Genomic DNA, 22,592 nt, shown 5'->3' with positions numbered 1-22,592 from the left:
CACGTGATCACGTCACTGCATGTCCCGGGGAGATGACGTCAAGGGACGCTCTGGACTGGCGCGCTCATTACCCGGTCGGTGCTCTGTGGTGGGCGCTGGACTTAGGGGCCAGCAAAAGCTCGGAAGCTGCCGGTGCACTGTTGCTCGGCAGTGGAGACTCCTCGCTGCAATGGGAGGCCTGGAGGGCCGATGAGGCAAGCCTTCTAGCTGAACGGGAGGTCGTGGCGATTGGCCCCAGGGAAAACAGAACCTTGTACCCTGGGCAGCAACTAGAAGACATGCTCTTCGCCCCAGGGCTTCCAGAGTTCCATCCTCTGCCCCTTACAAGTGTATAGATTTTTAAATTTTATTTTATTTATTTGTTTATTTTTAATGAGAGGTACACAGAGCCCTGCTCAGCTTTGGCTGATTTAATAATAGTTTACAAGATAATTTGACCCAGGTATATAGTTCCACACCCCACTCATTAAGTTGTTATGAGGATGCTCCCAGATTCAGTCCCCAGGACCACTGTAATCCACAGATGAACAACGCTCTGGTTAAAAGGGAAAAAAAATCACCTCATACTTGAGAGCTCAATGCTGCTCAGACCCTGGGTTTGATTTGTCACGCTATATTGTTGAGGGACAGGAGGTACTAGGAGGTATGCCCAGAAAACGGGAGTGGTGACAGGTGCGGCTTAGAAAGGTGGAGGCAGGCAGGGCTTGAGTGCTAAAAGCTAAACCTGTGTGCTTCTCTCCCTCTCTTGGTCAGTCATCATGTGAGTATGATCTCTGCTCTACTTTCTCCTTCTTCTCTCCTCCATCTCTCACTTTCTCTCTCGGCCTAACATGTGAATGTTCTCAATTTTTCTGAATAAAATTTAAAGTTCCTGAAAATTATCTTCTTCCGTCAATTTTTTGTTGCGATAATGTGTGATGAACTTTTTAAATATTGGAGAAACAAGCGACGGTCCCCTTTCTCCCCAATACAATATTACAACAGCATAAAAGTCGATGAATGCTGGAGCGGTGATTTGATATCTCTCCTCCCTCTAAAAATATGGAATAAAAATTGGGTAAGGGTTGGGAGTCAAATGGTTTTGTGCATGTGTGAGGCCCTGGGTTCATTTCATAGAAAAAGCAATGACCTTGTGGTCTGGGAGGTGGCACAGTGGATAAAGCGTTGGATTCTCAACCATGAGATCCTGAGTTTCATACCCGGCAGCACATGTACCAGAGTGATGTCTGGTTCTTTCTCTCCTCCTATCTTTCTCATGAATAAATAAATTCTTTAAAAAAAAAAAAAAGAGGGAGTGGGCTGGTAGTGCAGCCACGTGGTGCAAAGTGCAAGGACCTGAGTAAGGATCCCGGTTAGAGCTCCAGGCTCCCCACCTGCAGGGGTGTCGCTTCACAGGTGGTGAAGCAGGTCTGCAGGTGTCTCTCTTTCTCTCCCTCTCTCCATTTCTCTCTGTTTTATCCAACAACGACGACAAGGGCAACAAAAGGGAATACATAAATAAATAAATAAATGTTAAATTAAAAGTTAAAAAATAATTTAAAAAAGAAAACAAAAAGCAATGACCAACCAAAATAATGAGGCTATTAAGAAACTTTACATTGTGGCTGACTTCTTTGGTGTTATAAGAGACTGAATACACTAGAGGACAATAACAAAGACATATATAGAAATAGAACTAGGGAGAAAGCATAATAGCTATGCAAAAAAATTTTCAAGGTTCCAGGTTCAATTCCCAGCACCTCCATAATGTGGGACCTCAAACCTCAGACATGAACTTTTTGCATAGTCATTATGCTATTCCATGGCCCAGAAAATAATTTTTAACTTTTTTTAAAAAATTATATTTATATTCCCTTTTGATGCCCTTTTTTAAAGATTTTATTTATTTATGAGAAAGACAAGAGGAGAGAGAAAGAACCAGATATCACTCTAGCACATGTGCTGCCAGGGATCGAACTCTCGACCTCATGCTTGAGAGTCCAGAGCTCTATCACTGCTCCACCTCCTGGACCACTTTTTAAAATTGTTGTTATTGATACCATAGTTATTAGGACAGAGAGAAATGGAGAGAGGAGGGGAAGACAGAGGGGGAGAGAAAGACAGGCACCTGCAAACCTGCTTCACTGCCTGTGAAGCAACTTCCCTGCAGGTAGGGAGCCGGGTCTCGAACTGGGATCCTTACACCAGTTCTTGAACTTCATGCCAGGCATGCTTACCCTGCCCGACTCCCAACTTTGTATTTATTTCAAATGAGCTAGAATTTTGCATAAAGGAGAGAGAGAGAAGCCAGAACACTACTCTCCTACATTCAGTGCTGAAGATTGAGCCTGGAACCTCAAGTATTCAAATACTACCTCAGGTGTGCATGTCCTGTATTCTAACAGTTAAGCTACTTCCCAAGTACAGAGAAAATACTCTACCCCAGTCCAGGGTTATTGCTGGGGCACCATGAATCCACTGCTCTTGGAGGCCCCCCCCCCTTTTTTGCCCTTGTTGTTGTAGCCTTGTTGTGGTTATTATTGCTGTTGATGATGTCGTTCATTGTTGGATAGGACAGAGAGAAATGGAGAGAGGAGGGGAAGACAGAGAGGGGGAGAGAAAGATAGACACCTGCAGACCTGCTTCACAGTCTGTGAAGGGACTCCCCTGCAGGTGGGGAGCTGGGGGCTCATACTGGGATCCTTACTTCCGTCCTTGCTCTTGGCAGCACATGGGCTTAACCCACTGCACTACCGCCCGACCCCCAGAGAAAATGCTTCCATTGATTTTATTCTCTTTATTTTATTGGGTAGAGAGAGGGGAATAAGGAGAGGGGAGGTAGAAAGGAAGAGAGAAAGATAGATACAAGCAACACTACTTCACCACTCCTGAAGCTTCTCCCTTCTGGTGGGGGTTGAGGACTTGAACTCAGGTCCTTGCACATGGTAATGTGTGTGCTTAACCAGGTGAGCCACTGCCCAGCCCCCCCAAATACTTTTATTTAAAAAAAGATTTTATTTGGGAGTTGGGCAGTAGCACAGCGGGTTAAGCTCACGTGGTATGAAGCGCAAGGACCCCGCCTCCCCACCTGCAGGGGAGTCCCTTCACAGTCGGTGGTGAAGCAGGTCTGCAGGTGTTTATCTTTCTCTCCTCTTCTCTAGCTTCCCCTCCTCTCTCCATTTCTCTCTGTCCTATTCAACAATGATGGTAACAACAATAATAACTACAGCAAGGGCAACAAAAAGGAAAATAAATTTAAAAAAATTAAAAAGAAAAAATAAAATAAAAAGATTTTATTTATTGATTTATGAGAAATGATAGGAGAGAGAGAAAGAACCAGACATCACTCTGGTACATGTGCTGCCAGGATTTGAAATTAGAACCTCATGCTTGAGAGTCCTATGCCTTATCCACTGCGCCACCTCCTGGACCATCCCAAAATCCTTTTTTTTTTTTTTTTAAGTTTGACCCAAAGCCTACAGTAGCTAACTCAGAAAATCGAATTCTCCCCACCCCTTTGCAGTAGTCAGCCCAAGAAATTGACTATTGTGAGTCAGTTTTGGTGGCAGACAGGCTACTACCTCTAGTAGCCAGTAGCAGACAGTCCAGGAAGCCAAATAAACCCTGCCACAATCCAAACAAGCCAAGTGGTCAGAACTTGTCCAATAGCTGACTGTCCTGGAGTTTTGTACCCATTTCCAACTGAGGACCAACCAATCAACATGCTTCTATAACCAATCACGTGAGATGACCATCTTTCAACACCTTGGCAGGGTACTGAACCCCTTCTTTCCTCCACCACCACGAAGCTTCCTTACCTCCCTTTGGTTCATTCTGTGGCTGGCCAACTCCATCACTATAACTAGTTCTGAATAAATAGCATTTGCTTGTTCTCAACAGATCGGCCCTGGTTCGTTTCCATAAAAGGTTTGGTGCTCTCTTCTTATATGTGCTTATGTGCTGGAGTTAAATTTATTAGAGGCAGAGAGGTAGAAAGAGAGGTAGAGAGAGAAAAAGAGACCACAACACCTAAGCTTATTTTGGTGAGGTGGGGGGGTCTGGCTTGAAAATGGGCCACATGCATGACAAAACAGTTGTTTTTTTTAAATTATGTTTTATTAGTGATTTACAAAATTACAAAACAACTGGGGTACACTTCCACACCATTCCCACCACCATAGTTATGTGTCCCTATTCCCTCCACTGGAAACTGCAGTGGTTCTCCCAAGGTAATAGATATAGGTTGACTTATTTCTATAACTATCTGTCTATCTATATTTATTTAATATTTTTATGTATTACTGGATAGAGACAGAGAGAAATTGAGAGGGGAGGGGGAGACTGAGGAGAGAGGGAGAGATACCTGTAACCCTGCTTTACCACTTGTGAAGCTTTCCCCCAGCAGGTGAGGACCAGTGGCTTGAACCTGGGTCCTTGTGCACTGTGATGTTTCTGTTTAACCAGGTGTGTCACTGCCTGCCCCATATTTTTGTCACATATATATATATTTAAAGTTTTTATATTTAAAGTTTTTTATATCTATTTACTTATTTTCTTTTTGTTGCCCTTGTTATTTTAACATTGCTGTGGTTATTATTATTGCTGTCGTCGTTGTTGGATAGGACAGAGAGAAATGGAGAGAGGAGGGGAATACAGAGAGGAGGAGAGAAAGACAGACAACTGCAGACCTGCTTCACCGCCTGTGATGCGACTCCCCTGCAGGTGGGGAGCCTGAGGCTCGAACCGGGTTCCTTAAGCGGTCCTTGTGGTTTATGTCACCTGCGCTTAACCCGCTGTGCTACCGCCCGACTCCCAAGACAACGGTTTTTTGCACAAGAAACCAGCAGAGAACAAACACAAGGAAAAGTGCATCGTTAACTTGCTATAAATTTTCCTTTTATTTCACTTTGTATTTGTGATTGATAGTGGGTTACCGGATTGTAAGATTCACCACACTCACCATCAAAGTTCTGTGTCCCCACCCTCTCACCTCCCAAAGATAACAACCATAGTTTATAAATTTTCTTTTTTTTAACAGATTTTTAAAAAAATATTTATTTTATTTATTTATTCCCTTTTGTTGCCCTTGTTGTTTTATTGTTGTAGTTATTATTGTTGTTGTCGTTGTTGGATAGGACAGAGAGAAATGGAGAGAGGGAGGGGAAGACAGAGAGGAGGAGAGAAAGATAGACACCTGCAGACCTGCTTCACCGTCTGTGAAACGACTCCCCTGCAGGTAGGGAGCCGGGGTTTGAACCGGGATCCTTATGCCGGTCCTTGTGCTTTGGGCCACCTGCGCTTAGCCCGCTGCACTACAGCCCAACTCCCCATAAATTTTCTTAAAAAAATAAGACTTGGGAGTTGGGTAGTAGCACAGTGGGTTAAGCGCAGGTGGCGCAAAGAGCAAGGACGGGTGTAAGGATGCTGGTTCGAGCCCCCAGCTTGGCTTCCCACCTGCAGGGAAGTCGCTTCACAGGCGGTGAAGCAGGTCTGCAGGTGTCTATCTTTCTCTCCCTCTGTCTGTCTTCCCCTCCTCTCTCCATTTCTCTGTCCTAGCCAACAATGACGACATTAATAACAACAACAATAATAGCTACAACAATAAAACAAGGGCAACAAAGGGAAAATAAATAAATATTTTTAAAAATAAGACTCATTATAGAAACTCTGAGATTCTTTGTTCTTGGGACAGTTGGCTTCTCTCTGCCTTTTTCCCGCTGCCTCTTGTGTTAGCGTGTTTCCCACAAATAGCCCTTTGCTTCTTTCCAAACTTTGTCTCCAGACTTTTACAGTCTCTCAATTTTGGGCTTCCACTCTCATCAGGAAGGTCTGGTTGTTGTAGAGTTTCTGTTTTCCTGGTATACTATCTGTCCAAGGCAGGTATAGGGAAAGAGGAAGTCTCACAAATGGGCTTCAATGCAGCAGCAACATCGCAAAACTAGAAAAGGAAGTGGCCCCGCCCCTTCTACCCGACCTCCACCCCTGTGCCTTCACCTTCCAGCAGCCCGGGTGCTCCACTTCCCCAGCCCCGCCCACCTCAGACCCCGCCCCCCAGGCCCCGCCCCTGCACTCAGAGGCGGTCCTCCCGGGCTGGGCCCCGGAGCGCGAGGCCGGCTGGGAAGTCGGCTACTCTAAAGATGGCGGCAGAATTGAACTTCTGGACCCGCTCGGCGGATGGCCGGGAGAGCCACGAGCGGGCTGTGGGCGGGGCGGATGTAGTCCCGCCTCTCTAGAACGGCGGTGGGCGGGGCGAGGCAGGCGAGCTCCCGAGGGCTCGGAGGGGTGGGGTCGATGAGGGCAGGGCCGACGCGTCCCCGCGTCGCCCAGGGGCTGGCAGTGGGCGGGGCGTAGGCGGTCCGGGGCGGGGCGCGCGCGCGGTCCGGAAGTGCGGGGTGCGGGGTGCGGACGGCCCCTAGCGGCTGGGGGCGGGGACTGCGGCCAGGCGGGCGGCGCTGAAGGCAGAGCGGCGGCCGCGGCGCCCGCGGGGCCCGGGCGAGCATGTAGCGGCCGCGGGAAGCGCGGGGCTCCCGGGGCTGGCCGGGCCGGGCCGCTCGCGGCGACATGGAGGAGGAGGGGAAAAAGGGCAAGAAGGTGAGCGTGCGCGGGCGCGTCCTCCCCGGGGCTGGACCCAGGAAGGGCTGGACCCCGCAGCGGGGTGGGCGGAGGGCCGCGGGGCCAGGGGTCCGGGCGGACCGGGAGGGTCCCCCGGGGCTGCCTTTGGCTCCGCGGCGCCCGGACGAGGGCAGGACCCGGGCGGGATGTCCAGCGCTGGGAGACCCGACTCGGGGAGCCAGGCGTGGGGAGGTCCGGGGCTGGAGGTCCCGTGTGGGGAGCCCCGAGTGGGGAGGTCCTGCGGGAGGAGGCCCAGCCTGGGCAGGTCCGGGCCGCGAGGTCCGCGGCGCGCGAGGCTGCAGGTGAGCGAGGCGGGCCGGCCGGGCGCCCGCCGGGGTAGCGGCCGGGCTCCGGGGCGAGACCCCCGGACAATGGGGTTAGGTGGTCCTCAGCCGAGCTGCCGCTGCTGGGGAGGAAGGAGCCACGCCTTTCCGCCCCTTCCGGTCAGTGACTCCCCCAAACCCAGACTCTGCACATGGCCTTCCCCGCGGGTGGGTGGCCAGAGGCTGCAGAGGAACCGGGCCGCCCTAGGGGCTGGAAAGTTTTCCAGGGTTGGCGACTAAGAGACAAGACAATGGGTGCTCCTTGCTCAACTGCAGTGTCCTGGACCCGCTGAAAGAGCAAAAGCTGTGCTGCGGGGTCACAGCGGGCTCCCTGGTGGACCTGTGCTTTACCCACTACCAGCTGAGTGACCAGTGGTGTTACATTTAGCAGCTGGATTTAGGACACAGTACAAGAGGTTACTTAGCTCCTGTAGTGTTAGAAACGTGTCTGGGACAGCAGGCTGCAGCCGTTAATCAGCTCAGCATTTTAAGGAGACTGAAATATCGTTGTGGGATAAGCTACCATTAAAGGGGAAAACAGGTTTCACCAAACTACATCTTTTCGAATACAGACTTTGTAGTCTGCGTGTGTCTTACCCCTCATTTCGTTTTAATGAGTCTGTGTGTGCATTTTTATGCACGAAGCTAAAACAGATGTTGGTAGTCTCTCTGATCTCCAGAGACATCTGAGACCTTCAGTTGATGCTTATTCCTTACTTTTAAAAGAAATTTAATTATCCACTAATGAGAGGTATGGATAGATATAAAGAGAGAATCATAACATCTTTCTGGTACATGCGATGTAGGGGATGGAACTTAAGACCTCATGTCTGAGAGTCTAACACCTCCCAGTTGGCTTGTTTTATAAAGTACCCCATTTAAAAATGGCTGTATTCGAAGTCTAATGTAGGTGGTCTTCAGGTGATCTTGTGGTATTTCTCTCATTCCCTTTCCTCTATGTTTATTTTATTAATTTAAAAATATTTATTTATGGGAGAGAGAGGGAACCAGAGCATTACCCTGGTACATATAATGCCGGGTGCCAAACTCTGGACCTTATGCTTGAGAGTCTAATGCTCTGTTCATTGTGCTACCTTCTAGGCTATGTATTTTATTAACGTTTGTCTTTACCAGAGTGTTACTCAGCTGTGGTTTATGTTGGTGCTGGGGATTGAACCTGGGACCTCAGAACCTCAGGTATGAAAGTCTGTTGTGTATGCTATTTCCCTGGCCTACGTATTTGTTTTATGAGCCAGAGATAGGACCAGAGCTTGGCTGGTCTCTGGCATATGCAGTACTGGGAATCAGTACTAGGATGGAAACTGGGACTTCTCACATGCAGATCCTCTGCTATACCTGTTGAGCTACCTTCCTAGTCCTGAAGTCAGTTCCTACCTGTCCTGTCACTGGCGGACAGGTGAGCTTGGGCCTGTGTGGGATATGGCAAGGACTCCCTGCTGCCCACATGCCAGACAATAGTCTGCTCTGGCCAGGCGGGCACTGGGTGGGGCACCATCAGATCCAAGGTGCATGCGAAGGAGTCCCAGCTCAGCACCCACTCTTTTTGAGTGGGTGCTCCCTGTCTGTGTGACAAGGAAGGATGGCATTGGGTGAATGTCTTTGGAAGCCATTTTACCTGCTTTGGGAGAAATATGCATATATATATATATATATATATATATATATATATATATACACACACACACAGTATAGGGGAGAGAGAGGAGAGCAGTAGAATACTCATTAGCTTTTGGAGTAGAGGTGAAAGCCCAGTAAACCTCAAGAATTCTAAAGTTGGGACCATGTGGTGGTGCACCTTGTTGAGCACACATACTATAATGCACAAGGACCCAGGTTCAGTCCCCTGGTCCTTACCTGCAGGAGGAAAGCTTTGTGAGTGGTAAAGTAGGTATCTCTTTCTTTCTCTCCTTTATTTATTAGTGAGAAAGATAGGAGGAGAGAGGGAAAGAACCAGATATCACTCTGGTACATGTGCTGCGGGGGATTGAACTCAGGACCTCATGCTTGAGAATACAATGCGTTATCCATTGCATCACCTCCCAGACCACTCTTTGTCTTTCTTCCTCTCTATCTACCCCTTCCCTCTTGATTTCTGATTATCTCTATCCTGTAAATAAAGATAATAAAACTTAAAAAAATAAAAAGAGGGAGTCGGTCCCTGCCAGCTTCTATGAAGCCAACATCACCCTGATACCAAAAGCAGACAGGGACACAACCAAAAAAGAAAACTACAGACCAATATCTCTGATGAACATAGATGCGAAAATATTGAACAAAATTCTAGCCAACCGGATACAGCAGTATATCAAAAAGATTGTTCATCATGACCAAGTGGGGTTTATCCCAGGCATGCAAGGTTGGTTTAATATACGTAAATCAATCAATGTGATCCACCACATCAACAAAAGCAAGACCAAAAACCACATGGTCATATCAATAGATGCAGAGAAAGCCTTTGACAAAATACAACATCCCTTTATGATCAAAAAAAAAAAAAAGAGGGAGTCGGACGGTAGCACAGCGGGTTAAGTGCAGGTGGCGCAAAGCTCAAGGACTGACCTAAGAATCCCAGTTCGAGCCCCTGGCTCCCCACCTGCAGGGGAGTCACTTCACAAGCGGTGAAGCAGGTCTGCAGGTGTCTGTCTTTCTCTCCCTCTCTATTTTCATCTCCATCCCCATTTCTCTCTGTCCTATCCAACAACAGTGACATCAATAACGACAATAATAACTACAACAAGGGCAATAAAAAGGGAATAAATAAATAAATTAAAAAAAAAAAAGAATTCTAGAGTTAGGCCCAGTGGAAAGACTCAGGCATAGCAAAGGTTAATGTGTGATTCGCTTCCTTGCCTCTGTTGAGATAAAGGAGATAACCAGTTGTGACATCACTACATGAGCAGATAGTTAAGTGTCTACTCTACCTTCTACCTCATGTCATGGCTCCCTGTCCTCCGGGTTGGCCAGACAGCAGAGAAATGGGGGCTCCTACTGGGCCTAGCTAGGACTGTGCCTATGATATCTGGTGGACCTTCCAGCCCTGTGCCCCAATTTGGTGAGGGTGCCTCCAGCTAATGCAATTGGGTGCTGAAGTTATTTTCACTGCTGCCAATTAACCGGAGAGCCCTATTTTAAAGCTTATACACGGGCTGGGTGGTGGCACACTCAGTAGAGTGTACATGTTACAATGTACAAGGATCCAAAGTTCAAATACCTGCTCCCCATCTGCAAGGGGAAGGTAGCTTTATGCGTGGTGAAACAGTGCTGCAGGTGTCTTTTTCCCATCTCCCTTTCCCTCTTAGTTTCTCTTCATCTCTATAATAAATAAAGTTTTTTTTTTTTTTTTTTTTTTTTGAGAATAAGTGTTAGCTCTTATCTCTTGAGTCTTATCATCATGATCCCAGAGAAGCAAAGATATCCTGAAACCTTGAAATGGAAATGCATAACATCTATCTTTCTTTCTTTCTTTCTTTTTTTTTTTTTTTATTATCTTTATTTATTGGATAGACAGTCAGAAATCAAGAGGGAAGGGAGGGATAGAGAGGGTGAGAGATAGAGAGACACCTGCAGCCCTGCTTCACCACTTGTGAAGCTTTCCCCCTGCAGGTGGGGACTGGGGGCTCGAACCTGCGTCCTTGCGCATTGTAACGTGTGCGCTTAACCTGGTGCGTCACCACCCAGCCCCATAAAGTTTTTTTTTTAATAAATAAAGCTTATGCACAGATTTAAGCTTAAACTGCAGAAATAATGATGCAGTTATTTTTTAATTAAATTTTTTAAATTATCTTTATTTATTGGATACAAACAGCCAGAAATTGAGAGGGAAGGGGGTGATAGAGAGGGAAAGAGACAGGCACCTGCAGCCCTGCCTTACCACCCATGAAGCTTTCCCCCTGCAGGTGGGAACTGGGGGCTTGAACCTGGGTCCTTGTGCACTGTGACATGTGCACCACCACCCGGCCCCCTTTTTTTTTAAATTAAAAAAAATTATTAATTATTTACTCCCTTTTGTTGCCCCTGTTGTTTTGTTGTAGTTATTATTGTTGCTATTGATGTCACCATTGTTGCATAGGACAGAGAGAAATGGAGAGAGGAGGGGAAGACAGAGAGGGGGAGAGAAAGATAGACACCTGCAGACCTGCTTCACTGTCTATGAAGTGACTCCCCTGCAGGTGGGGAGCCGGGGGCTCGAACCGGGATCCTTACTCCCGAGGTTCCAATTTTTAAAAGGTTATCTTTTTTTTAGATTTAAAATAAATATATATATATATATATATATAATTTGCCTCCAGGGTTATTGCCAGGGCTCAGTGCCTGCACCACGAATCCACTGCTCCTGGAGGCCATTTTTCACTTCTGTTTTACTATTGTTGTGGTTATTATTATCGTTGTTGGATAGGACAGAGAGAAATGGAGAGAGGAGGGGAAGACAGAGGGGGAGAGAAAGACAGACACCTGCAGACCTGTTTCACCGCCTGTGAAATGACACCCCTGCAGATGGGGAGCCAGGGGCTCTAACTGGGATCCTTCCGCCCGTCCTTGTGACAGCCCGACCCCCTAAAAATATTTTAAAATATTTATTTATTCCCTTTTTGTTGCCCTTGTAGTTTTATTGTTGTAGTAGATTTTATTTATTTATTTATTTATTTATTTATTTATTTATTTATTTATGAGAAAGATAGGAGGAGAGAGAAAGAACCAGACATCACTCTGGCACATGTGCTGCCGGGATCGAACTTGGGATCTCATGCTTGAGAGTCCAAAGCTTCATTACTGTGCCGCCTCCCAGACCACAGAATTATCTTTCTTTCTTTATTGGATAGAGACAGCCAGAAATCAAGAGGGATGGGAGTGATAGAGAGAGACAGATACCTGCAGACCTGCTGTACCACTCGCAAAGCTGTCCCTCTGCAGGTGGGGACCAGGGACTTGAACCCGGGTCCTTGGATGTTGTAACTTGTATGCTCACCCAGGTGTGCCACTGCCCAGTCTGGAAAGTTCGTTTTGGACGTGTAAAAACTCTGTGTAACCTCCCTGAAAAATGCAGGCCTCAGTGTTTCAACATGTGGCCCAATAGGCATTTTCAGAGCACTGAAACTTAAGTTTGGCTTAAGGTGGTGTGGGGGATTGAACTTGGGACATTGGAGCCTCAGGCATGAGAGTCTCTTTGCAGAACCATTATACTATCTATCCCCAACATTTTCAAGTCTTCAGAGGCTTGTTTTCATGTTTGGAAAATGCTTATTTAGGCTATTCTAGCCATGACCCACTTCCTCACAACAGGAGTCAGCAGACTGCCAGGGACCGTAGACCAGGGTGGATTTCACGGAGGGTGGCCCTGTTCTCCGCAGGCTACCTTGGCATATGTGGTGCTTCTGCAGGCCATGATTGAAATCTGAACAAGGCTAGATATTTTTAGCTTTAAAAAAATTATTTATCGAGAAAGAACCAGAACACTGTTTAGTTCTGACACCAGGTAGAGTAGGGAGAAACTGGGGCCTTAGGCATGTAAGTTGCTGCTCTCCTCTGCTGAGCTAACTCCTTGGCCACAGTTTTTATATTATCTACTTTATTTGCATTAAAATTTTTTATGCTTTTGTTTACTTATTTTTTAAATATTTACTTATTTATTCCCTTTTGTTGCCCTTGTTTTATTGTTGTAGTTATTGTTGTTGTTGTTATTGATATAGTTGTGTTGGATAGGACAGAGAGAAATGGAGAGAGGAGGGGAAGACAGAGGGGTAGAGAAAGAGAGACACCTGCAGGCCTGCTTCACTGCTTGTGAAGTGACTCCCCTGCAGGTGGGGGATCCTTATGCTGGACCTTGCGCTTTGCGCCACGTGCGCTTAACCCACGGCGCTACTGCCTGACTCCCTTATTTATTTATTTTGGATAGAGAAACTGGAGGGAAGAGGGAGACAGAGAAGGAAAGAGATACCTGCAGCACTGTTTCACCACTCATGAAACTTCTCTCCTGCAGGTGGGGACTGGAGCCTTGAACCCAGGTTCTTGAGTATGGTCATGTGTCCACTCAACCAGGTGTACCACTACCCACCCCCTGAATTTGCATTCTTTAAATAAAGAAAAAAAATTATAAGGTACCCTAGAAATAAGGACTAGGACTGGGGAGGTAATGTATATGGTTCTGCAAAAACACTTTGATGCCTGAGGCTCTGAGGTCCCAGATTCAATCCCTACCACCACCATAAGCCAGAGCTGAGTAGGCTTTCATAAAAAAGAAGAGAGAGAGAGAGAGAGAGAGAGAGAGGAGAGAGAGGAGAGAGAGGTGGAAAGAAAGAGGAGGGGAATAGGAATGTAGAATTAGATACTAAGTGTCTGTGCAAAAATTATTAATTTTATGAAATATAGCATCTATTGTGTTTGGTCAAATTCTGATCTAATAAGACATACTTACAGGAGAAATATTATTCTGAGATTTATTTTACTTCAAAAGAGTGGCAAGGGAGTCGGGCGGTAGTGCAGTGGGTTAAGTATAGATGATGCAAAGTGCAAGGGCCCGCGGTGTAAGGAATCCGGTTCCAGCCCCTGGCTCCCCACCTGGAGGGGAGTCGCTTCGCAGGCGGTGAAGCAGGTCTGCAGGTGTCTATCTTTTTCTCCCCCTCTCTGTCTTCCCCTCCTCTCTCCATTTCTCATTGTCCTATTCAACAACAACGACATCAGTAACTACAATAAAACAACAAGGGCAACAAAAGGAAATAAATAAATACATAAATAAATATATTTTTGCCCCCAGGGTTATTGCTGGGGCTCGGTGCCTGCACCACGAATCCACTGCTTCTGGAGGCCATTTTTTCCTCTTTTTTTGCCCTTGTTGTTTTATCATTGTTGTGGCTATTATTATTGTTGTTGTTGTTGCTGTCCTTGGATAGGACAGAGAAATGGAGAGAGGAGGGGAAGACAGACAGGGGGAGAGAAAGACAGACACCTGCAGACCTGCTTCACTGCTTGTGAAGTGACACCCCTGCAGGTGGGGAGCCGGGGGCTAGAACCGAGATCCTTGAGCTGGTCCTTGCGATTCGCACCATGTGCGCTTAACCTGCTGTGCTACTGCCTGACTCTCAATAAATAAATATTTAAAAAACAATTTACAATAGTTACATGCTTCAGCACTGGGTAATTATTTTTTAAATGTTTTAGTTATTTATTATTGTACAGAGACAGAGAAATTGAGAGGAGAAGATAGAGAAGGAGAGAGACAGGGAGACAGACACCTGTAGCCCTGCTTTACCACTCATGAAGCTTTCCCTCTGCAGGTGGGGACCAGGGGCTTGAACCTGGATCCTTGTGCACTGTAATGTACGCGCTTAACCAAGTGCGCCACCGTCTGGCCCCAAGCACTGGGTAATTACTGTTCGTTATTCTTTCGTGAATTTTTGAGAGTTTCCGTATAAGAGATGGTGGTGGTAGGGAACTGAGGAGGTAGTGCAGTGGAAAAAATGTTGGACTTTCAAGTATGGGGGCTTGAGTTTGAGCCTCAGCATCCTATGTGCCAGTGATGCTCTGGTTCTGGCTCTTTTTCTCTCCTAAATCAGTGAATCTTTTGAAGAATTAAATAAGTGTTAAAAAGAAAGAAAAGAAAGATCCTCTAGGTTACCATCTTGGGTTATCAGCTTGTGCTCCTGCTGAATCAGCCTTCAGATGGTGTCTGTGGCAAATGGGAGCTTGGGCCAGGCAGTGCCTTTTAGTTTTACAAGTTCAACCATTAGGTAGCCAGTAGGCCGTGTGTGTGTGTGTGTGTGTGTGTGTGTGTGTGTGTGTGTGTGTGTAAATATTTGTATATCTGAAAGGATTAAAGAAACAGTTCTTGCTGTAAGCAACATTTTGTTTTATTTTTTCCTCCATTAAATTTTTTCTGGTCTTCACCTACTAAATTGCTTTTTTTTTTTTTTTTTTTAAGATTTTGTTTATTCATTAATGAGAAAGATAGGAGGAGAGAGAGAAAGAACCAGACATCACTCTGGTACATGTGCTGCTGGGGATTGAACTCTGGACCTCATGCTTGAGCGTCCAATGCCCTATCCACTGCACCACCTCCCAGACCACTAAATTGCTTTTATAACTAAATTGACTTTATAACTTTCTGTGTTTAGTAGGTTTGGTCACTGCAATTACTTAAGTTTCTTCACTTCTTTCTCTTAAAAAAAAACAATTTATTTTATTATTTTAATGAGAGAGATACAGAAAGACCAGAGAGCACTTCACAACTCTGGCTTATGGTGGTGCTGGGGATTGAACATGGGACCTTGTCACCTCAGGCATAAAAGTCTTTTACATAACCATTATGCTGTTTCCCAGCCCTGCCCCCCCCTTGTTTTGGCTGCCAAGGCTTTCTTTTTTTTTTTTTTTTTTCTCCGCCTCCCCCTGCCAAGGCTTTCGCGATGGTGCTTCACACCTGCATGATTCCACTGTTCCCTGTGGACTTTTTTTTTTTTTTTAATTTTTTTTTTTTAATATTTTATTTTATTTATTCCCTTTTGTTGCCCTTGTTGTTTTATTGTTGTAGTTATTGTTGTTGTCGTCGTTGTTGGATAGGACAGAGAGAAACGGAGAGAGGAGGGGAAGACAGAGAGGGGGAGAGAAAGATAGACACCTGCAGACCTGCTTCACCGCCTGTGAAGCGACTCCCCTGCAGGTGGGGAGCCGGGGTTCGAGCAGGGATCCTTATGCCGGTCCTTGTGCTTTGCGCCACCTGCGCTTAACCCGCTGTGCTACAGCCCGACTCCCCTGGACTTTTTTTTTTTTAAAGATAAAGGGTGAGGATGGGTGTAAACAGCACAATGATTGTACAAAGAGACTTTTATACCTGAGGCTCCAAAGTCCCAGCTTCAGTCCCTTGCACTACTGTAAGCCAGAGCTGAGCAGTACTCTGGTAAAAAATAAAGGGTTGGAGAAAGAAAGAGCAGACAGCACCTCTCCACCATTAGTGATGCTTCCCCTTTGCATGATGCTCCCATGTGGCCAAGGCCTTGAACCTGGCTTCTAGTTCATGGTAAAGTATGTGCTCCTCTAGGTGAGCCATCTCCCAGCAATCCCTACCCCCCATGAATCTTTAGTCTTGTCAACAATAACTCCATACCTGCCTCATCCCTCATTATCTCCTAGTGGTGTGAGCTAACAGCACTAGACTGTAATTTTAGTTGACCAGCATGAAATTTTCCACAGGTAATTTGTTTTTTATTTTGGGCAAAGGGCTGCTCAGCCCTGGCTTATTGTAGTATTGGGGATTGAACCTGGGACCTCTGAGCCTCAGGTATGAAAGTCTGTTGCATTAACTGCTGTGCTATCTCCCTAGCCCTCTCCTGAGGTTCGTTATTTTTTTGGTAAGATTTATTTACTTAAAGAGGGAGAGAGAGACACACATAGACACCAAAGTATTATTTTGGCATATGTGACACTGGAAATCAAACTTGTGACTTCATGGTTGCAACATAAGCACTCTGCACTACCTCTCAGACCACTCTAGACTGGTTTTTGTGTCTGTTGCAGGCTCAATACAGTGAGAAGGGCTGAGGACATCACATTTCAGCTTGATAGTAAGCTGCTTGTGCAGTATTAGAGTGCGAGAGGACCAGTGCGAGCGAGCCAGAGCAGACACAGGAGACTTGAGCTGCTTCCACAGCTCAAGTGGGTCTTGTCCAGAGCGTAGAGATGTAGGCCAACACCCCACAACACCCAGAGGGCGAGTCTTGCGTTGGGACTTTTCATTTGCTCCATTAGGAAAAGTGATTTGAGAGACTTGAGCTGTTTCCACAGCTCAAGTGGGTCTTGTCCAGAGCGTAGAGGTGTAGGCCAACACCCCACAACACCCAGAGGGCGAGTCTTGCATTGGGACTTTTCACTTGCTCCATTAGGAAAAGTGATTTGATGCTTGAGTTGTTTCCGAGCCGTTGAGTTGAGGATAGAGGAGATGGAATGCCCACTCTCTAATCAGCATGAGTGCTGCATACACATTGGCACTGTCAGGGATTGAACTCTGGACCTTACACTTGAGGGCCCAGCACTCACCCACATGTGCCACCCCCTGGACCACTCAGTAGGTTATTCTGAAGCAGACCCTGGATGTCAAGGTGATGTGAAGAGTTATCACTCTACTCTGGGACCAGGAAGGTGAAAATTGGCCTTAGTTTTGCCCACATGATCTGAGGACATGCTCTTCACCTTCGCCTCAGCCACAGGACTCAGGATGAGCCTGCTGTGCTATGTGGACTTGGGTCGTCTGGGGCACTGTATGTGGCTCCCGTGTCCTTATCTGAACTCTTGGCTGTGTGTCAGGATTTGCCACTGCTCTGCCCTGCCTCATCCCTTGACCTAGGCCAGCTGCTATTCTAATGTGCTCCTCAGTTTGAATTCTCCCACAGTTGTGAGGGAGTCTAGATCTGGATGTATCAAATTAGCATTAGAAATCAAGAGACGTGGTCCGGCAGGTGGCACAGTGGATAAAGCGTTGGTCTCTCAGGCATGAGGTCCTAAGTTCAATCCCTGGCAGCACATGTACCAGAGTGATGTCTGGTTCTTTCTCTCTCTCCTGTCCCTCTCAATATTAAATAAATAAAATATTTAAAAAAAAGAAAAGAAATCAAGAGACGGTTGGTATCCTGCACCAAAGTAAAAGACTGGGGTGGGGGTGAGCATTCTGGTCCTGGAACATGATAGCAGAGGAATACCTAGTGGGGGTTGTATTGTTATGTGAAAATGTTTTGCATGCACAAACTATTGTATCTTACTGTTGACTTTTAATCCCTCAATAAAGAAAATTAAAACAAACAAACAAAAAAGAAATCAACAAGCCCCCCCCTTTAGCTATGTGTCAGTGCCAAGCTGTTAACAGCTTTTACCTGCTAAGTGTACCTGAGTTGTAACTTTTCCTTTCCTTTCTGGATTGTGTCAAGAATGAGGACATCTGATCACAGGTATTAGAGGCATATCCTGAAAATAATCCTATTTAATAGGTTCAGTAGAAAGCGGGAATTTGGGCTTTTGTTTGAGGCTTAGCCTGCTGACTATACCGGAGGTCTAGTAATCTGGGCGGAGGAAAGAGAAGAGTAGAATTCTGAAGGCATGAGAAAAGTGGCCTGCCTGGCCCAGTATCACTGTCCTCGAGGAAAAGGGGTGGCCACTGTTTAACTGATCGCCTGTGACTCTGAGAAGAAAAGACCAGATGCCTTTTGTTTAGGTCTCCCTTGTGTCATAGTTCCAGATCCCATGCTAGTCACTGCATATGTTTAATCTGCTCCCTGTGTGTTGGTGTCATTAACTCTGCAATCAAATGAGGTACAGAATCTCAGCATACCACTTTTTTTTTTTTAATCAGAGAACTGCTCAGCTCTATATAGTGATGCGGGGGATTGAACCTGGGACTTAAGAGCCTCAGGCATGAGAGTCTATTTGCATAACCTTTATGCTATCTACTCCCCATACCACTTAAAATTTTTTATTAGTTATTTAATATTGATTTACAAAATCACAAGATAAAGGGTACAACTCCGCCCCATTCCCACCGCCAGGATTCTAGAGCCCCAGTCCCACCATTGTAAACTACAGAAGTTCTCCCAAGGTTGCAGATTTGGGTTAACTGTTATTTATAGAACTATCTGTCTATATTTATGTTTATTTGGTCTTCTTTTTCATTTATAAAATGGAAATATTGACAAGACCATAAGACAAGAGGGGTACAGTTCCCACCACCAGAATTCCGTGTCCCATCCTCTCCCTTGAAAGCTTTCCTATTTTTTAAAAAATTTATTTATTTTCCCTTTTGTTGCCTTTGTTGTTTTATTGTTGTAGTTATTATTGTTGTTATTGATGTCATTGTAGTTGGATAGGACAGAGAGAAATGGAGAGAGGAGGGGAAGACAGAGAGGAGGAGAGAAAGATAGACACCTGCAGACCTGCTTCACCACTTGTGAAGTGACTCCCCTGCAGGTGGGGAGCCGGGGGCTGGAACCAGGATCCTTACGCTGGTCCCTGCGCTTTTCCCCCTTTCTTTTTTTTTTTTTTTAAAAAAATTTATTTATTTATGAGAAAGATAGGAAGAGAGAGAAAGAACCAGACATCACTCTGGCACATGTGCTGCTGGGGATCGAACTTGGGACCTCATGCTTGAGAGTCCAAAGCCTTATCACTGCGCCATCTCCCGGACCACTCCCCCTTTCTTTTTAAAAGTTCTTGTATTTCAGTTCTCTATAGTGGTTTTAGGTATATTTCAAGGAGCCCATGACTTTATTGATTTTTTTTAAGGATTTTGTTTATTTATTAATGAGAAAGATAGGAGGAGAGAGAGAAAGAACTTGTTATCACTCTGGTACATGTGCTGCCGGGGATTGAACTTGGGACCTCATGCTTGAGAATCCAGTGCTTTATCCATTGCGCCACCTCCCGGACCACGACTTTACTAATTTTTTTGTGTGAGCCCTGCAGCTAACATGCAGGTGGACCAAAGGTATTATCTGGGGAGATGGTGTCAGGGTTGGAAATAGGACTAGAAAGCTGGATCAGGGCAGAGAGTAGTACTCTCTATGGGAAAAATAATGGGAAATATGGGAAAAGTATATAAATATCGTTAACTATAAACCCCATTGATTTGATCTGGGGCCTATATTCAGTTCAGGAGCCTGTGTAACCTCTGCATCTCTGTAGATCTGAGCTTGCATTCTGTGTCATAGCTAGGAACATTCTAGTCTGCACCCATTGCCAGACCCATCTTCCTCGAGTGGTAGAGGATTTTGGCCTAACCTCCTTACAGAGAATGGGGCCGCCCCTACCATTGTTGATCCACACTGAGGGCAAGGTCCTATAGGGGCCTACAAAGGGGTCCACTATGTTCCTGGTGGAGATGACCAATGACAGTGGAGAAAGGGATCTGTTAGAGGTCTAGGCCTATCATGTCTATGTGGGAATTCCAGGATTCCCTGATTAGGAGATGAGTTGGTCTGGTAGTAACCAAAAGAGCCATCATTCAAGTATGCCAGTTTCTTGCCCTTATCTAGCTTAATATTACTTTTAATTGCTGAGTAGTACTCCATTGAGTAATCCATATGTTTCATAACTTCTGCTTTTAGTTTTTATTGCCACCAAGGCTATCACTAGGGCTTTGTGTCTGTATTACGAATCCAGTGCTCCTACTGGCCATTTTCCCCTCCCTCCCCTCCCTCCCTTCTTCTCTCTTTCTGTATTTCTTTCAGACACAAATATATATTGAGATGGGGAGAGGAGGAGGAGAGAGAGAGGGAGAGAGAGAGAGATGGAGAAAGTGAAAGAGAGAGAGGGAAAGAGAGATACCTGCAGACCTGTTTGACCACTTCTGAAGCTTCCTCCATACAGGTGGGGAACGGGGCTTGAACCTAGATACATGTTCATGGTAATGTGTGTGCTTAAGCAGATGCACCACCACCTGACCCCCTGTTCCATAACTTCTTTTTAAATATTTATTTATTTTTTCCCTTTTGTTGCGCTTGTTGTTTTTTTGTTGTAGTTATTATTGTTGTTGTTACTGATGTTGTTGTTAGATAGGACAGAGAAATGGAGAGAGGAAGGAAAGACAGAGGGGGAGAGAAAGATAGACACCTACAGACCTGTTTCACTGCCTGTGAAGCGACTCCCCTGCAGGTGGGGAGCTGGGGGCTCGAACCAGGATCCTTATGTGGGTCCTTGTGCTTTGTGCCACGTGCACTTAACCCACTGTGCTACTGCGTGACTCCCAACTTCTTTTTCTTTTTAAAGATTTTATTTATTTTTCAAGAATATAGGGGAGAGAGAAAAAGAGAGAGGTAGAGAGATAGAGAGAGATAAAGAGAAAGAACCAAACATAACTGATATATGTGATGCCAGGGATCCAACTCAGGGTCTCATGCTTGAGAATCCAACACTTCATCCACTGCACCACCTCCTGAACCACTTCATAACTCGTTATCCAGTCATCTGTTAATGAGCATTTAGGCTGCTTCCACTCTTAGGGTATTGTGAACAATGCAGCGGTAGGGTATTGTGAACAATGCAGCGGGGGCTGGGAGGTGGTGCACCCGGTTAAGTGCACATAGTACTAAGCACAAGGACCCATGCAAGGATCTGGATTTGACCCCCTACTTCCCCACCTGCAGGGGGAGATGCTTTACAAGTGGTAAAGCAAGTCTGTAGGTGTCTTTCTTTCTCTGTCCTTCTCTATCCCCCCATCTCTCTCAATTTCTCTCTGTCCTGCTCAATTAAAAAAAAACAAAAACGGGAGCCCTCAACATGGATCAACCACGGTAGAGAATGTTTCATCCTCTGAAGGGAGGCTGGACAACAGACTCTGTCTTCCACCTGAGGAAGATGGGTTCTGAAATTGGGGCAGCTTGGAATGTTCTTACTCATGACCACAGAATGTGAGGTCAGATCTACAGGAATGCAGAGGTCACATAGGCTCCTAAGCTGAATATGTGCCCCAGATCACATCAGATTGATTGGATTTACAGTCAGTAATATTTATACACCTTTCCCATATTTGGGAGCTTCTTTCTTCCCTGATCCAGCTTTCTGGTCCTTTTTCCAACCATGACGTCATCTCCCCAGACAATAACTTGGACCCATCTGTATATCAGATGTCAGGCTTCAAAAAACAAAACACCCCACCTGCAGGGGAGTTGCTTCACAGGCGGTGAAGCAGGTCTGCAGGTGTCTATCTTTCTCTCCTCCTCTCTGTCTTCCCCTCCTCTCTCCATTTCTCTCTGTCCTTTCCAACGACGACAACAACAATAATAACTACAACAATAAAACAACAAGGGCAACAAAAGGGAATAAATAAATAAAATAAATATTAAAAAACAAACAAACAAAACACTAGGATAGTCATGGGACCTTTAGAATATAACTAAAATAGGCTTACTAACTATCTACAAAATGGAGACCCCCAAATCTTCATCTGCACTATTCCAGCCTTTAGGTTCATGATTAGTCAACAGTTTGTTTGGCTTTATATATTAACTTCTTTTAGCCACCAGGTTCCAGATGCTACTGTGATGCCAACCAGACTTCCCTGGGCAGATGACCCCATCAATGTGTCCTGGAGCCCCGCTCCCCCTGAGCCCTGCTCCACTAGGGAAAGAAAGAGACAGGCTGCAATTATGGACCGACCTGTCAACATCCATGTTCAGTGGGGAAGCAATTACAGAAGCCAGACCTTCCACCTGCATCCCATAATGACCCTGGGTCCATACTCCCAGAGGGATAAATAGCAAAGCTATCGGGAGGGGATGGGATATGCAATGCTGGTGGTGGGAACTGTGTGGAGTTGTACCCTTCTTATCCTATGGTTCTTGTCAGTGTTTCCTTTTTATAAATAAAAATCATAAAAAAAATGTTGAGGGGAGATAGGTGGCGGCACACCAGGTTCAGCACACATAGTATTAAGTGCACATAGTGCTAAGCACAAGGAACCGCACAAGGATCTGGGTTTGAGTTCCTTGCTCCCTACCTGCATTGGGCTTCTCGGTGGTGAAGCAGGCCTGCAGGTGTCTATATTTCTCTCTCCCTGTCTTCCCCCTCTTCTGTCAGTTTCTTCCTGTTCTATCCAAGAAAGGAAAAGAAAAAAAATTTTGATTACATAAAATCTAAAACTAATTTAGGTGTTTAATTACAAGAATATACAAACTTTTAAAGATAGAA

The 22,592-nt window shown here is 45.7% G+C and overlaps 1 protein-coding gene and 2 long non-coding RNA genes across 12 annotated transcripts in view; all 3 read left to right on the top strand.

The window, feature by feature from the left end:
• Positions 1-22,592, top strand: part of LOC132532783 (uncharacterized) — a 92,265-nt gene that overhangs the window by 5,073 nt on the left and 64,600 nt on the right. The gene's annotated exons all lie outside the window — the stretch shown is intronic.
• Positions 96-878, top strand: LOC132532784 (uncharacterized). Its single transcript, XR_009544708.1, has 2 exons — positions 96-218; positions 573-878. It is a non-coding gene; the product is annotated as an uncharacterized LOC132532784 (long non-coding RNA).
• The window catches only part of CCM2 (CCM2 scaffold protein), a 70,136-nt gene continuing 53,937 nt past the window's right edge, over positions 6,394-22,592 (top strand). For 3 of the 10 annotated variants that reach the window (XM_060171586.1, XM_060171579.1, XM_060171577.1), the window contains exon 1: positions 6,723-6,893. In XM_060171586.1, the coding sequence (XP_060027569.1) occupies positions 6,738-6,893 (156 nt within the window). In that variant the 5' untranslated portion in view covers positions 6,723-6,737. Of the gene's footprint in view, positions 6,571-6,722; positions 6,894-8,048; positions 8,112-22,592 lie in introns of those variants that run through there. The other 7 variants (XM_060171583.1, XM_060171578.1, XM_060171584.1 and 4 more) reach the window with 4 other exon arrangements.

Source organism: Erinaceus europaeus, chromosome 14 (genome assembly GCF_950295315.1).
Source record: "Erinaceus europaeus chromosome 14, mEriEur2.1, whole genome shotgun sequence".
NCBI lineage: Eukaryota > Metazoa > Chordata > Mammalia > Eulipotyphla > Erinaceidae > Erinaceus > Erinaceus europaeus.
Note: the sequence above shows the minus strand (reverse complement) of the source record. Positions and strands in the feature narration are given on the sequence as shown.